The 15,396-nt window shown below is 43.5% G+C and overlaps 1 protein-coding gene across 3 annotated transcripts in view; it reads left to right on the top strand.

Moving 5' to 3' along the window:
• The window catches only part of PARVB (parvin beta), a 431,399-nt gene that overhangs the window by 396,228 nt on the left and 19,775 nt on the right, over positions 1-15,396 (top strand). For all 3 annotated transcript variants that reach the window (XM_069228284.1, XM_069228286.1, XM_069228287.1), the window contains exons 11-12: positions 1,192-1,293; positions 2,595-2,667. In XM_069228284.1, the coding sequence (XP_069084385.1) occupies positions 1,192-1,293; positions 2,595-2,667 (175 nt within the window). The remainder of the gene's footprint in view (positions 1-1,191; positions 1,294-2,594; positions 2,668-15,396) is intronic.

Genomic DNA, 15,396 nt, shown 5'->3' with positions numbered 1-15,396 from the left:
GGTTATTTTAGTACGACGGTGCTTACTCCTGCTTAATGCATGCACTGGAGTAATCTAAGTAAATATGTATATGCCCGTGGGTGTTCTTGTAATGGCACTGTCCAGCCCTGGTGGGAGGCTTGCTCTGGTTATTGGTATTTGGTTTTTTTGTTTGTGCTTTTTTGAACACTATTGCTGCTCCTGGTTTTAGCCTTTAAGACTGCTGTAACCTGCCTCCACCCATGCGTGCTCTTATTCATCTCTTAGTTCACTCACCGTTTCATCCCATCAAGCAGCAATACACTGTTAACCCTTCATGCATCTATGACCTTAGGCACTCTGCACCTACCTGTGCACTAACTCATTTACTCTTCCATTCACTCATTCATATATCCAACCGTGACTCATTACACATTCAGACAGTCACACTCTCAAACTCCCCCACCAATAAAGAGACACTTTCACTTAAAAAAAAGTTAGGCTTTTTGGCTTGGCTGATGATTATTTCTTAAAGCCACTCCCTCACACCTTGCAGCGCGTGACGTTAGGCAAACTGAGGAGTGAGAGGATAAACCAGGGCTGCTTTTATAGGAACGTTCTGTTTATCCTTCAAACATTCCAAAACTGACTCCTAGCAAGGAATTCACAAATTAGTTAATTCTATCAACTAAAAAAAGCAGTTGAGCCGTATTTAATTTTACACAAAGGCAAAAAATGTCTGGTTATACAATAAAGAAAACCATGACGTAATGCTGCTTTAAAAACGTGCACAGTAAAGACAAAATACGTGGTTACCTGCCTGTTCGGGACAGAGTAGGGTATATTCTGCAGCCTTTTCTTTCATTCGCAGTGATTGACACAGGCCACGAGTCTCTTGCCCATTGCTGCCAATCGTCATAATAAGTTTTCTCTCAGCAATTATTATTTTGTTTAATTTATTTTGTTTTGCAAACCTTTCAGTTTCAAACATACGTATTGTAGTGATTTTTAGTTGCACTTTTTAATTCCCTTTGGGAAGCTAAGCCAGGAGCGAAGAAATAAAACAGTCAGTTAAACCATTAATAGTTACATTTCTATAATTTGAGGGTGATTTGTAGACACTGGGAAGTTCGCAATATTTGACAAACATTTTTAAATAATCGATTTATACTGTCACTGTAAATGTTTGTAGCTTGTCTTTACTTCTGATCCTTTTCTCTCTTTTCCCATTAGTTTGCAGATGGTGTGTACTTAGTTTTACTCATGGGACTACTTGAGGACTACTTTGTTCCGCTGTACAACTTTTACTTGACACCTGAAAACTTTGAACAGAAGGTGCGTGAAGTTTCACAATGTATACCTTTGTGTTTCTGTGAACATTATTTTCTCTGTCCCCCACCTGGCAGAATTACAACCTGATTATTTTTAATTGTTTATCTGCCTCTTCTGAAAGGCAGTTTGATAAATGTATCTAAGTGCTAAGTTTATCTTCCCTTAATAATGGTTCAAACACGTCGATGCAGCCTAAGTGGATTGGGTCTTGGGTCTGTTGTCATTGGAGAGTTGGCTGTCCTTGGGAGCCACGGTAATCCAGCATCTTTCAAACACGTCCACAACTGTTACCTCCTCTTAAAGAGAACCTTTCTAAGACTTATTTGACAAGATTTATGACCACGCGATAAAGTTTGCAGTTTATCAACGCTTGAATTGCGCATGATTCATAAAACTAATGTGACCTGTATTTGTATAATGTATGAAGAACATGCATTTAATTGTACTACAGTTCCAGGGGAGTGAACTTGTGCAGAAAGTCTAGTGAAAACCAGGCCTGCTTCCACACAGTTGTAATTTAGAGGGAATTTAGACTGTTTGCAATGAATTTCCCATCCTTAACTTCGTACCTTATTTCTTCCTTGATGCTCAAGATGAAAGACCCATAGAAAGTGTAGAAATGTATAGCAAGGGGAGTTATTTTAACTGGATGGGACAGTTACAGTAAAAAGGTTTGCATTGAAGGCCAAAACAAGTTAAAGGCCACATGTTCATTGGGCCTTGCGTGGACTGCTCGTGAATATGATGTGATGCACACAAGACCCTTAAAAAGCTGATTGTGTATGCAAGATGCAAACTACAAGTGCCCTGCTTTTCACTTGGTTTTCCTTCATTTGTGAATCACCAGTGCTATATGTGTGCCCTGGGGGTCTTTTCCCTGCTGTTAGAAGAGGAGAAATTCCATGCACCTACTTAGTACCATGCTTTCTCTGATTGCAGATATTCATTGCGCATCCTTTCTTAAGAAGATGGCCGGTTACATTATCCCGACGGCTTTTATGCAGTGAATGGGCTTCTCCGAATAAGATGTCCTCTGCTCTGGTCATTGCCTCCTCTCCTGAATTATGAAGGCCACTTTAAATTGGCAATTGCAATATACAGTTTCGTAGGGCACTTCTGTCCTTGATAATCAGGGTCTTATGTAAAGAAAAATGACATTTAATGGTGAATACAGAATGTTCTTTATGTTATTTTGTCATATTACATAGTCAATTTAAATTTCTTCCACTCAAATAAAATTTGTTTTCTACATATTTTGATGCATTTTTATATATTCAGCCATATTTCACGGTCTCTCTTCTCAGGTCCACAATGTGTCTTTTGCATTTGAGCTCATGCAGGACGGTGGTCTTAAGAAACCAAAGGCACGCCCTGAAGGTAGGAATATTCATTAAATTGTGCATGAATAAGGTTGTATGGCTGAGTTAGACCTGGAGCTACAAGGCTGACAATGACAAAGAGGAGCCCTTTTAACTATTCATATTACCCTTGCTAAGCTTGGATTTCACTAATGACGGCTAATGTAGTTTTGGGTTAAGGCATTTTTGTTTCTCATTTAATGATGGGCACAGTGTACTAGGCACCTGGACACCTAGCCTGTCACTTGCCTGTGCCTCCATTTCCTGCTTGTTCCAGCCTGATCTAGTTGCTGCTGTTTGACCAAGTGACACTGCTGCTGACTGGATTTTCCAGTCTGCATTTTCCTGCTCACCATTCTTCCTGCCAACAGAATCCCCGCCCACCTCAGGACCTACTTAATGCAGGAAGTGCAACTGTGCCGCTGGTGGGCCAAAGGCAACCCCGTCTGCGCCTGCCTGTGTCTGTACTGTGCCCCATGCCACAACCCCTGGCCCTCCTACCCCCACAGATACACCATTTCTAAGCTCTACGCTCTTGAACCCAGGAGCCACAACAAACACTGCCACCATGCTGACCCACGGCAGGAACTTTCACCAGCACCTACAGTCATTTCACCTGCCACAGCGGGCACACACCAGCTCACCAACCAGCCTCACCCTGAACACACCACAGACACCTCCTGAACAAAAACACTAACTCACATGGGCCCTTCTCAACACGTGCTCACTATGCAAATACACCATTGAGATTTGGGACCCCATCTCCACCCTCACCCCAATGTCCTCTACCTCACTGAGACCAGGCCCAAACCCACATCTGGCCCAATATTGCCACCGCAATACAAGACGGATACAAGATCATCCACTACAACTGCATCAACAAGCCTGGCAGAGGGATTGCCATCATACAAAAGGAATCCATCCAGTGCACCACCACAAATGAAATCATCTCAGCCTTGGAACACCTAAATGTCCGACTTCAAACAAACAGCCAAACCTCCATCAGGGGAACCCTCCTCTCCCATCCTCCAGGACCACATCCAGCCTTTTCAACTTCATCGCTGACTTGATCACCCCCCTTGCCATAGACTCCAACAACTATGTTTTCCTTGGCTACTTCAACTTCCACCTTGACGACCACAATGTCATCAACACTACCAACCTCTGCAACAGGATGAACTACATCAGACTCACCCAACTTGTCCACACCCCTAGGCACACACTAGACCCCATCTTCACCTCCAGCAACCTCATTAGGTACAGCAACATCACAGAACTCACCTGGACTTGACCACTCCATTGTCCATTTCAACAGCTCAAGGACCTCTGCCCCAGTCTGCCCAACCCCTCCCACCACAGCTGGACCAGAGTCTCAAAGGACACATGGCTCAACGCCCTCAACACCACCCACCTGATCTCCTCCAACAACCTAGACCAGACATAAGTAACTTCAACAACTCAGTCACCAACCATGCTGACAGCGTCACTCCCACCAGCAAAAATACCCACAGAAGGTCCCCCAAGTAGGCTAGCTGGTATACTGAAGACCTCAGAACCGCTAAATGACACTACAAACACCTGGAAAGGAGATGGTGCACCAGCAAGGACACAACTGACAAGACCGCCTTCAAGAGAGCCCTCAACCTCTACCATAGACCGTTGAGATACTCGAAGAAAAAGGCCTTAGCCTCATGCATCTAATCAAGCTCCAATAACAGCAAAATACTCTTCAGCATTGTCAAAGGATTCTTACCCCCTCACAGAAACTCTGCAACAACCTTGCAAACTTTTCCATGACAAAATTGCCAACATCTAAAGAAACTTCAATCTGAGCCCAAGGCCACTGACTTCTTCAAGCAACACAACTCCACTACCACCACAGACATCTTATTAACTGAACACAGTCAGCTCGCCTCACAGGAGAACGCCTCCATCATGAACTCTGTCTGCTCAAGGACCCCGACCCATACCCTTGCCACATCTTCAAGCTAGGTGAAGCAAGAATCAGCCACATACTCACCAGCTTGCTCAACACCTCAATTGCCATGGCCACCTTCTCTGAGGACTGGAAATATGCAGAAATCAATGCTCCACTAAAGAAACCATCGGGAAACCCCAACGAACTCAACAGCTACTGACGGAATAGCCCTGCACCCATTCCTAGCCGAAGTATTAGAAAAAGCCATCAACCAACAACTCTCCCCACATCTGGAACAGAACCTCCTACTTGACTCCTCCCAATCCGGAATCTGCAGCAACAACAGCATGGAGACAGCCGTCATCGTGGCTACTGATGACATCCGAACCCTACTTGACTAAGGAGAGCTTGCGGCTCTCCTCCTCCTAAACCACTCTGCATTCTTCAATATGGTCTCCCACCACACATCACAATGCTGCACAACATAGGCAACCAAGAGGCGCTCTTAGATGGATCTCCTCTTTCCTCACCAGAAGAACACAAGAAGTCAGCCTCACCCCCCCCACCCCCCCAAGCGCCTCTTCATCTCTGCACCCAAGGAAATCATCTGTGGAGTACCCCAAGTATCCTCACTCAGCATCACCCTCTTCAGCACTTATATGACATCTCTGCCCACCATCATCAAAACCCACAGACTTAACATCATATCCTACGACGACAATGCATAACTCATCCTCCCTCTCTGAAGACACAACCAAGACCAGCTTCCTCAACTGCAAGACAGATGTCGCTATCTGGATGATGGACAACTGCCTAAAGCGCAACATGGACAAGACAGAGGTACTGATCTTCGGAAACAACAATTCCCCATAGGAGACAGCCTGGTGGCCATCAGAACTCAGACATACTCTTTCCCCCACTGTCTACGCTAGGAACCTAGGCATCTTTCTTGACAACAAGCTAACCATGACAAATCAGATCAACTCCATCTCCTCCTGCTTCTTCATCTTCAGCATGCTTTGTGAGATATTCAAATGGCTACCCAAAAGCTCAAGATGCATCATCAGCCAGGTCCTCACCTCCAGTTGAATGGGCTGTGGGGACGCTGTCTACGTAGGGATCACAGCTCACCTCTTCTGACGACTTCAGGCCATACAGAATGCTGCAGCCAGACTCATCCTGGATCTCCCTAGACAAACTCACATCACTCCTTATCTCGGGGAACTCCACTGGCTCCCTGTACAGAAACAATGCCAGTTCAAGTTCCTGACCCATGCATACAAGATCCTACACAACTGCAGACCCGCCTACTTGAATCACTGCCTAAACTTCCATCAGCCCACCAGAGACGTCCTCTCCCCATTCTCTAACTCTCACCCCTGAATCAGATGTAGCAAATGCAGAGGTCGTTTCTTCTCCCATCTAGCAGTGAAGACATGGAACGACCTACCCTTTCATCTCCGTACCTCCCCATCTCTTCCAGAGTTCCAAAAAGTCCCTGAAGACCTCGCTATTCGGATAATCAACTGGACCCTGCCAGCACCTGGATATCCTCTGAGATGAGAAGAAGCGCTCTACAAATCTACTGATTGAATGAATGTTCACCATAACTGGTGTTAATACTGTGAAGAACTTTCCACTAACTCAAAGTAGTCTGTGTCTGAGATATTTTTGCATGGATTCCATAGCCTATTGCTGCATGTGAACATGCATTTGCATCACTGTAACTGCAGTCACCTTTTGGTGTTGAGGAGTAACTGCAGCATTATAACATCACTGCGTGGCATCAAGTTACAATCCTCAGCCAACCAGTAGTGCTAGGTAGCTTCAGGGCTACTGGGAAGGTGAACCACGAGGACATCACATTGTGTATTTTGCCTCAAACGTTGCCACTAAATCCGTTTTTGTGGGAGAAACCTCTATATTTTCCATGCAAAGGTTTTTTGTTTTTTTTGCAACATTTTAGCAGACTTTTTAGTTCTTTTTTTTTTTTTTTTTTTTTTTTACAAATACTTAAAAAAAAAAAAAACATTTTGCAATTGGAGGTGGCAGAGGGTTACACTTTTGGCATCTCAGCAAACGTTACCCATTCCATTCTGCTAAATGCAGCTTGTAATAATTTCGGTGACAGAAGTGTTCATCATCAGGTGTTGCAGCCGATGCTGGTATTTATGTGCATTCCTGGAAACATAACGGTTCTTCAGCAGGAAGTAGCACATCACATTAGGAGGGCTTGAAATGTTGCTTGTTGTTCATCAGGGCAGCACCACTCCAAAGCGTCTGTGCATTGCAAGGTTTGTCAGCCTAATCATCCCAAGAGGAGTTTCAGCAATGCAGTGGGACGGAGCACGCTGCTGGCATCAGCAAAATATTCCCATTTCATTTTGGGAAATGCAGTTAATGATAATTTCAGTAACTCATACACCAGTGTCACCTACTCGCACCCGCGCGTGCTTACAGCATTGTCAAAGCTCATCCTGGAGTGATTAAGTTGGAAAGATGGAAAAGCGTAAGCATTGGCAAAGCCAATAGGTTTTGTCTATGCGAGAGCTATTGTCTTTGCCAATGTCTTTTAGCCATGTTTCAGAGCAGCATGGCTAAAAGTTAGACTAAATGTGCTGTATAAAGTGTGCTAGCCTGTCTGTGGGGGTCGAGCGCGCATCACAGTGTGCTTAAAGAAACTTCGAAGACTACTCGCAAAAGGGCCAGCCATGTGACAGTCATTACTTAGCTTGTCTAATTGGTTGAGACGAGCACTTTTAAAGGCAGTAAATTCAGGAATTCCAGGAAGGAGGGCCACACAGATTCATCAGGGGGTGGGTTTGATAGAGCGGTCCGTAGTAATAATTTACCTGTGTTCGGACGCTCTTTAGGCCGATGAATCTTTTGACTCAGTGGGAACTCTCTGTACTCTTAATCGATCAATTTCCTGAAATCAATAATCAATAACGAACATAAGCAATACCTTGATCAACATAACACTTAACAATTAATCCAGAATACATTTCGGCGAACCCTGACCTTTCAGTCAGGAATAACCACACCAGTTTATTGCAAAGTTAGTGAATTTATTTCCCTATATTAACAAAGCTAGCACAATATATATGTGTCTCAACACCAAATGATAAACATAAATGAACATTAATAGCTGTCCATAACGGCGAAACAAGTGTAATCTATGTAGCATTTGAATCACAAGGCATTCGATAATGGCAATGCAAAGCACTAATACGATAATCTGTAATGAACTAATTGCATACATTTAGTCAGCATAACAAGATCTCAAATTGCATCGTGCAACATATGGAATCCTCATCTAACCTCAAATTAGCATCGGCATGTGGGACTTCATGCAAAAACAATTTAGCAACATAAATTTAGAAAACTCCTAGCTAGGGCTCTTATCAAAATCAGCAGTTGGGTACCTAAAAGAAACACAATGCAATTTTACAATTTCCTCTCATATTTACCAATTACGATCAGCGTACAAGGAAGTCTTCGTCTCACAGGTACCGTTTCTCGATCAGCATGGGACGGGGCAAAGGGGCAGGGGTGGACGGGCAATTGCCTCACGGCGGCAAGGTAAAACTACTACTTCATGCAAAGGGCATTTCAAAGTTAAAGTCTCTAGGGCAAGAATCATTAAAGTCTCTTTCTCTCGATTAGAGAAAGCATCAAAGTCTCTCAAAATGGCGTCGCAGCAAAGTGGGCCATAATAGCTACGAAGTCTGCAAAATGGCGGGTATTGAGCTGGTAATGGCCGTAATGATCTCTCGTACACCTGGTTTTTATAGACAACAGTTCGAATCCAGTAGGGTCTCCATTGGAGGGTTCATAGGTTAGCTTCAAATTGTCCAATCAAAAACGACAGTTCTCAAGCTTTCACTTAAGCATACATTATCCTTGGAGATGGGTACGCAAGTTGCAACATTGTCTACCAATTAGCTCACTTTCAGAGCCTCCATTGTCCGCACCTGCAAGTCGACCTTGAAGTAAAGAGAAAATATGCCAGGCTGGCACGAAACTTTAAGATAAGCATGTGAACAGTTTCTGTGGAAAAGTACAGCTTCAAGCAGAAATACACGTTTAATAGCACATTGGAAAAATACGAGCATCTAAACCGTGAGACCAGGCCACTAGGCCAAAGCCTCCGCTAAAGTAATGCTAAGCTAAAGCATTTCAAACAAGCAAATCGTAGCACACGTTTATGATTATGTCGGATTAGTGCAATTCTAATACACCACGTTATATAAAGCGCGCTTATAAATGTTGGCAAACTACTCTAAGGGCACATTTTGTCCCCGTACAATCTTTATTAGTTCGGTTAATGTCACACATGATTATTTCACACTACGTTTATGCGTTAATAAATCAAAACCTTCATTTTCTGCTTCATCAATCCCTCCTCTGATGACTACTTGTCATCACACAAATTAAGCCCACAAATTTTATTCCATTAAAATTCTGTCAGTTCTCTTTTCCTTTTAGTTCCCCTAGTTTGCGCTTTGTATTCTTCTGCCATTCTTTTCATAATTTTCTCCTCCTTTCTTCTTTTTATTCTTTCCATAATCATTATTATTCCCCTTTTTATTCCCCAAATTCCAAATACACAAATTATCACTATTAAAATTCCCTCTATTATTTTTAGCAATATTCCATTCCAAATTCCCCCAATCCAATGTCCCACTGAAGCAAGTCCTTTTCCAACCTTCTCCCACACTCCTGGTTTTTTTCAGTTCCTTCAAATCTGCATTTTCTTTTGTTAGATTAGCAAGCATAGTTTTAATTTTCACACTATTGTCAGGTATATAGGTACAACAGTGTCGTGCACCAAGCATTTTGCAAACACCACCATCCTTTGCTAAAAGAATGTCTAAAGCAAGCCTATTTTGAAGAGTCATAGCTCTTTCCGCTGCAAGTTCAGCATCTATCAGGATTATAGCACCTGAAAACTTTGTCAACATGTTATCCACTATAGTAGACAACTTTCTTATTTTGATGGAATTCAGCACAACTCCCAATGAAGGAATCATGGCTCCAAATATATCACCTACCACAGCAGCTGCGGTCTCTCTTTTCTGGATACGATGGGATCCAGATGTCTTTTGAATCATCGATAGGTCATCCAGTTGATAAACCTTTGGGAACACTATACCCAAATAACATCTTCCCCACCATCCCTTTGGAAGACGATAATAGGCATTAAACCCACAAATGTAATATACACCTGGAATGACAGGGTCAAGTCCGTCCATCATGAATGTCCATTTGGCCTTAAAGATAAACGTGTGTTTACACTCACTCGCCCCTACAAAAATGTTGTCATAATAAGATTCACCTCGATATATACAAAACTTCCCTACATGCCAAGCATCTAAAGCAATTTTCCCTTGTGTCTTTATTGCAGCAAAATCATAATTATCTACTGAAGTCCTCTTATGTAACTCCTTTTCTAATTTCGCCTTCATTTGAGCCCTTCTATCATCTGTGCGATCTAAAAAGCTTATTTCTACTGCAGAGAGCGAGCAGGTAAGATTTTCCCTATGAGCGTGAGCCGTTTCAAAAGGTTGCATTGGCTCGAAAAATTCCCTCATAATTTTTGCATCCCAATCTTTAGCAATCTGGCTCAGCTGCGCTATTATAGGAACATAAGCAAAGGTAACATCATAATTTGAGTAAAAATACTGTATGTTAGTTTGACCATAAAATCTAGACATTACTATACTACATGTAATCCCGTATGTAAGAGGCATGTGGTGATATGTCACCCCTTCCTTCACTGATGTCGGTATCTGGGTACACACATAACAATCTTTCGCATCCATTGTCTCAACATATTCTGTTAGTAAGCGATAGAAAACATTATACGAAAGCTCTTTCCTATCATGCAAGAGTCTCTCATCCAGTGCTAGCCTTTTCAATGCGGTTAGTTCAGTGACAGTAACAGGAGCAAAAGTAGAAGCCTCAATTCTCTCATTCTCAGTTTTACCACGTATTCCAAGCACAATTGCCATTACTATTAGTACACATGTAATTACCAAGCCTATACACACATATTTACAATATTTCTTTCTATTGTTTTGCGTCATGATCTGTATAGAATCAGAGAGCTAGAAGCACTTATAAATGAAACTTATTTAGCAATTTCAGTTACAAAGCTGAGCGAGCGCAATGTTCACACCGTCTTCTCCAAAGGCCAAGTCACTTATCGGTTAGCAGCATTTGTCTCAATTCGGCAATAATTCAGTCTTTATCTGTTTAGCAAATGTCTCATCCGGTTGTTTGTTTCACGTTAGATTGTAGCAAGCAATATCATTTATCACCCTTTCAATCAACACTGTCCATAAAACTTTTCTTTTCTATTGGTATCTCTTCCTCTTCTTCGTTCTCGATGCTTAGAGATACAAACTCGTCAGTCCAATCGTCATTGACTGCATATGCCCATTCTGGACCGGAATACCTTCTGTTTGGTATCCTTTTCCTTTTAAATTTTGCTTCTCTTTTCGATTCTGCCTCGCTGGTACTTTCCTCTTTTGTCAAGTCTTTTTCTTCACTCGAGGTTGGTACCACGACAGACACTTCTTTTCTTTTCTCTTTTACTTTTGGCCTTTCTCCGTCGTTCAAACCTTCTCCGGACCTTTGTTTTACTGGTGATATACTTAGTCTCCTCTTTGCACCATGTCCATTTGATGGACCTGCGACCTTTTCTGTAGAGGTTTGAACTTTTTCGTTCTGCTCTGCCTTGTCCCCTCCTTCAGGGGAATCGATCACGTTCTCTTTTTCTTTTTCTGTATCGTCTGTTTCTGGGAAAGCCCTCTTCTGATCAGGCTCTCCTGCATTTTCACCTTTTTCGAGCCCTTCGTCACCGTTACTTTCGTCAGGCTCTGTATCACTTTCAGCTGCTTCAGGTTCTTTGTCACCTTCAGCTGCTTCAGGCTTTTTGCTACCCTCAGCTGCTTCAGGCTCTTTGTGACCTTCAGCTTCTTCGTCGCTGTCTGAACTTTCTCCTTGGTCTTCCCCAAGTGAGTCGGACTCTTCGTTCTCCAATAATATCTCTCTCTCTCCTGCTTCTGCCTGTCCGTTTTCAGTTCGCTTTTGTTCTGTCTCAGCACTCAGCACTGTTTTATCAGGCACTGGCAATTTCAGCGCTTCAACTTCCTCATCTGTGGGACACAACACCTTCTTTGTGTGACTGGCGTGAATCCAGTTGGGAACCCCCGCACACTTCACAGCGGTAGTTGTCCTCAGGATCACTTGGAAAGGGCCTTTCCAACGGGGTTCCAGACACGACTTTCTCACGTGCTTCTTTACCACGACCCAGTCACCTGCTTTCAGTGCGTGTCCTGGACCTTGGATCGGTGGCAAGGTGGTTGCTTCCACCTGGTGAGAGAAAGAGCGAACCACGTCAGCCAGACCTTTGCAGTAGTCTAACACCATATCATCTGTAATATTCAAAAGCGCGTTTGCGGGAACTGCAGGAAGTCTCATAGCCCTGCCCATGAGAATTTCGTGCGGAGACAATCCAGTTTTTCTATCAGGGGTGTTTCTCATTGACATTAGCACTAAGGGTAATGCGTCCGGCCATTTCAAATTTGTTGATGCACATATTTTCGCCATTCTTGATTTCAGTGTACCATTCATCTGCTCCACCAGTCCTGATGCTTCAGGGCGATAGCTACAATGCAGTTTTTGCTCAATGTTCAGCGCTTCGCAGAGTAACTTTATCACCTCGTTATTGAAGTGACTTCCCCTATCTGATTCTAAAGAGATCGGGAATCCGAAACGTGGTATTAACTCTCTCAATAATAACTTTGCAACTGTAAGGCTGTCATTTCTACGTGTTGGGTATGCTTCAATCCAGTGACTAAAAATGCACACAATCACCAACACATACTTTAGACCTCCATGCACGGGCATCTCAATGAAGTCCATCTGCATACGACTAAAAGGCCCGCTTGCCCTACCAATGTGACTCGCGTTCACAACCGTTCCCTTTCCAGGGTTCATCTGCTGGCAAGTGACACATCGATGGCAAACTGCTTCTGCAGCTTGACGAAATCTGGGGTTAAACCAATCTTATCATGGCATCTCTCCCTAGGTGAGCTTGCCCATGATAGAACCGCGCAAGCTGTGATAAGAGACTGTTTGGCAAAACAAATTTTCCCTCATTTGAAACCCATAACTCGTCTGGTCTCTTTATACATTGTGATTTAATCCAGGAATCTCTTTCATCCTCCCTGACATTATTCTGTAGTGCTTTTAGTTCCTCTATTGTATCTTCGACCTTCAAGGCAAATGCTTCAGCTGGTTCTAGTTCTGGCTCACTTATCGAATTCCATTCATCTCTGAGTAATATACAGTTCAAGGCACAAAATCTTGCGACTTGATCCGCATATGCATTTCCCAGAGAAACATAGTCCTGTCCTTTCGTGTGAGCACTGCACTTTACCACTGCAACTTCAGCTGGCACTTGAATGGCATGTAACAATTCCCTTATTCTTTCCCCGTTTTTCACTGGGGATCCTGAAGAAGTCAGGAAACCTCTCTGTGACCATAGTTGTCCAAAGTCATGCACAATCCCAAACCCATATTGGCTATCAGTGTAAATGGTGACTTTCATCAATGCAGACAGTTGACATGCTCTGGTAAGGGCTACAAGTTCTGCTACTTGTGCAGAATAGACTCCTAGAGCCATCCCGCTTCCAAGACCCCTGTTACAGTGCATACAGCGTATCCTGCTTTCAAAATCCCCATCCCGTCTCTTAGGCATGAACCATCAACAAAAAGAATTTGGTCATTTTCATCAAGCTTAGTATCTTTAATGTCCGGTCGGGGTTTTGTGCAAAATTCAGTCACCTGAAGGCAGTCATGCTCGACGTCTTCAGCGTTCTCAATTTCAGCATTTTCTCCAGGAAGCAAGGTTGCTGGATTCAACGTAGTGTACCTTTTCAGCTGCACATTCGGTGAGCCCAGAATAATCGTTTCATACCTTGTGAGTCTTGCTCCAGTCATGTGTTGCGTTCGGGAGCGGGTCAAAAATATCTCAACTGAGTGAGGGACCATGACTGTTACTGGGTGTCCCATCACTATTCCTTCACTCTGAGTGAGGCTGATACCAACTGCTGCTACGGCGCGCAAACACCCTGGGAGTGCTGCTGCGACCGGATCCAAAGTAGCTGAAAAATACGCTACTGGTCTGTTTACGCCACCATGGGCTTGAGTCAAGACAGACAAAGAACATGCATCACGTTCATGGCAAAACAATGTGAAAGGCTTTGTGTAATCAGGCATACCTAAAGCTGGAGCCCTGCACATGCACTCTTTCAATTCGACAAAAGCATCCATCTCATCTCCTTTCAGCTCAATTTGATCCAAAGCATCCTTCTGGGTCAGTTTCAGTAAAGGCTTCGCTAGAGTCGAGAAGTTGGGAATTCCACTGGCGACAGTAGCCCACCATTCCCCAAAACTTCCTCACCTCCCTCCTGGTCTTTGGTGGACTCATTTGAAGCACGCTTGTAATTCTTTCCTTCATTATTCTCCGTGACCCTTTCTCTATTTGGTGACCCAAGTATTTCACTTTCTTCTGACAGAACTGTAATTTGGAAGGAGACACCTTGTGTCCATTCCTTCCCAAATGGTTCAACAGAGCAATGGTATCGGCTGTGCAGCCACTTTCTGTCTTTGATGCAACCAGTAGGTCGAAAATGTACTGTACTAGGGTTGACTCGAATGGCAATTCTAACTCTTCCAAGTCTTTCTTTAGAATCTGATTGAATATCGACGGTGACTCAGAAAACCCTTGAGGAATTCGACACCAACTGTACACTCTGTCTAGGAATTTGAAACAAAAGAGAAATTGGCTGTCCTCATGAAGAGGCACAGAAAAGAATGCTTGTGACAAATCGATGACTGAGAACCATTCGGCGTCGCAAGGAATTTGAAACATTATCACAGCTGGATTCGGTACTACTGGGCAGCATTTGACTATGATGTCATTTATTTTCCTCAGGTCCTGCACGAGTCGGACCTTTCCACTTGGCTTTATTAGTCCCATTATTGGTGAATTACATGGACTGCTTAACACTTCTTTTAGTACCCCCTATTTTACAAATTCGTCAATGAGTTGGGCAACTTTCATGAGGGTGTCTTGTGCCATGTGGTATTGTGGGGTCTGGGGAAAGATTACATTGGGCTTTACAGTCACTTTCACTGGTTCCACTCCTTTCATCAATCCCACCTCTTTCCCTGTCATGTCCCACACTTCCTTTCCGACTGTCTCCCGTAATTCAGCTGGAATATCTTCTTCAGTTATCATCGGGAAAAGGCAAATCAGAGGATACTCTTCATCGACAGTTTCCATCTCATCCCCCTCTACACTGTCCTCTTCTTCCCCATCACTGCTCGTCTGGATTGTTATTCCTTCGTTCGAACACATGATCGAACAACCCAATTTGCACAATAGGTCTCTCCCTAACAGTGCTATCGGGCTTGAGTCACATACCACAAACTGATGTACCCCTTGATAGTTACCGATGCTGACTGGTACCGGATCTGTTATTGGGTTCGTCAGGTGCCTGTTTGCTACTCCCACCACTTGAACTGTCCTCCCTGAGAGTGTCAAATTTGGTACTTCACTGCTCTTAACAGTTGAACGTGTGGCTCCCGTGTCCACCAAGAATGAAACACGATGACCCATTACTCTTCCCTCTACGTACGGACCCTTTTGATCAACTTCTAAGGATGCTGCAAGCACACAATCTCCTTCCTCTTCTGAGCTCTCACTCTCCCATACATTGTTTATTCCACTCTCACTGTGTAATGGGAACTGTT

This window comes from Pleurodeles waltl, chromosome 4_1 (genome assembly GCF_031143425.1).
Source record: "Pleurodeles waltl isolate 20211129_DDA chromosome 4_1, aPleWal1.hap1.20221129, whole genome shotgun sequence".
Lineage (NCBI taxonomy): Eukaryota > Metazoa > Chordata > Amphibia > Caudata > Salamandridae > Pleurodeles > Pleurodeles waltl.
The sequence above is the reverse complement of the archived record's forward strand: the minus strand, read 5'-3'. Positions and strand labels throughout refer to the sequence as shown.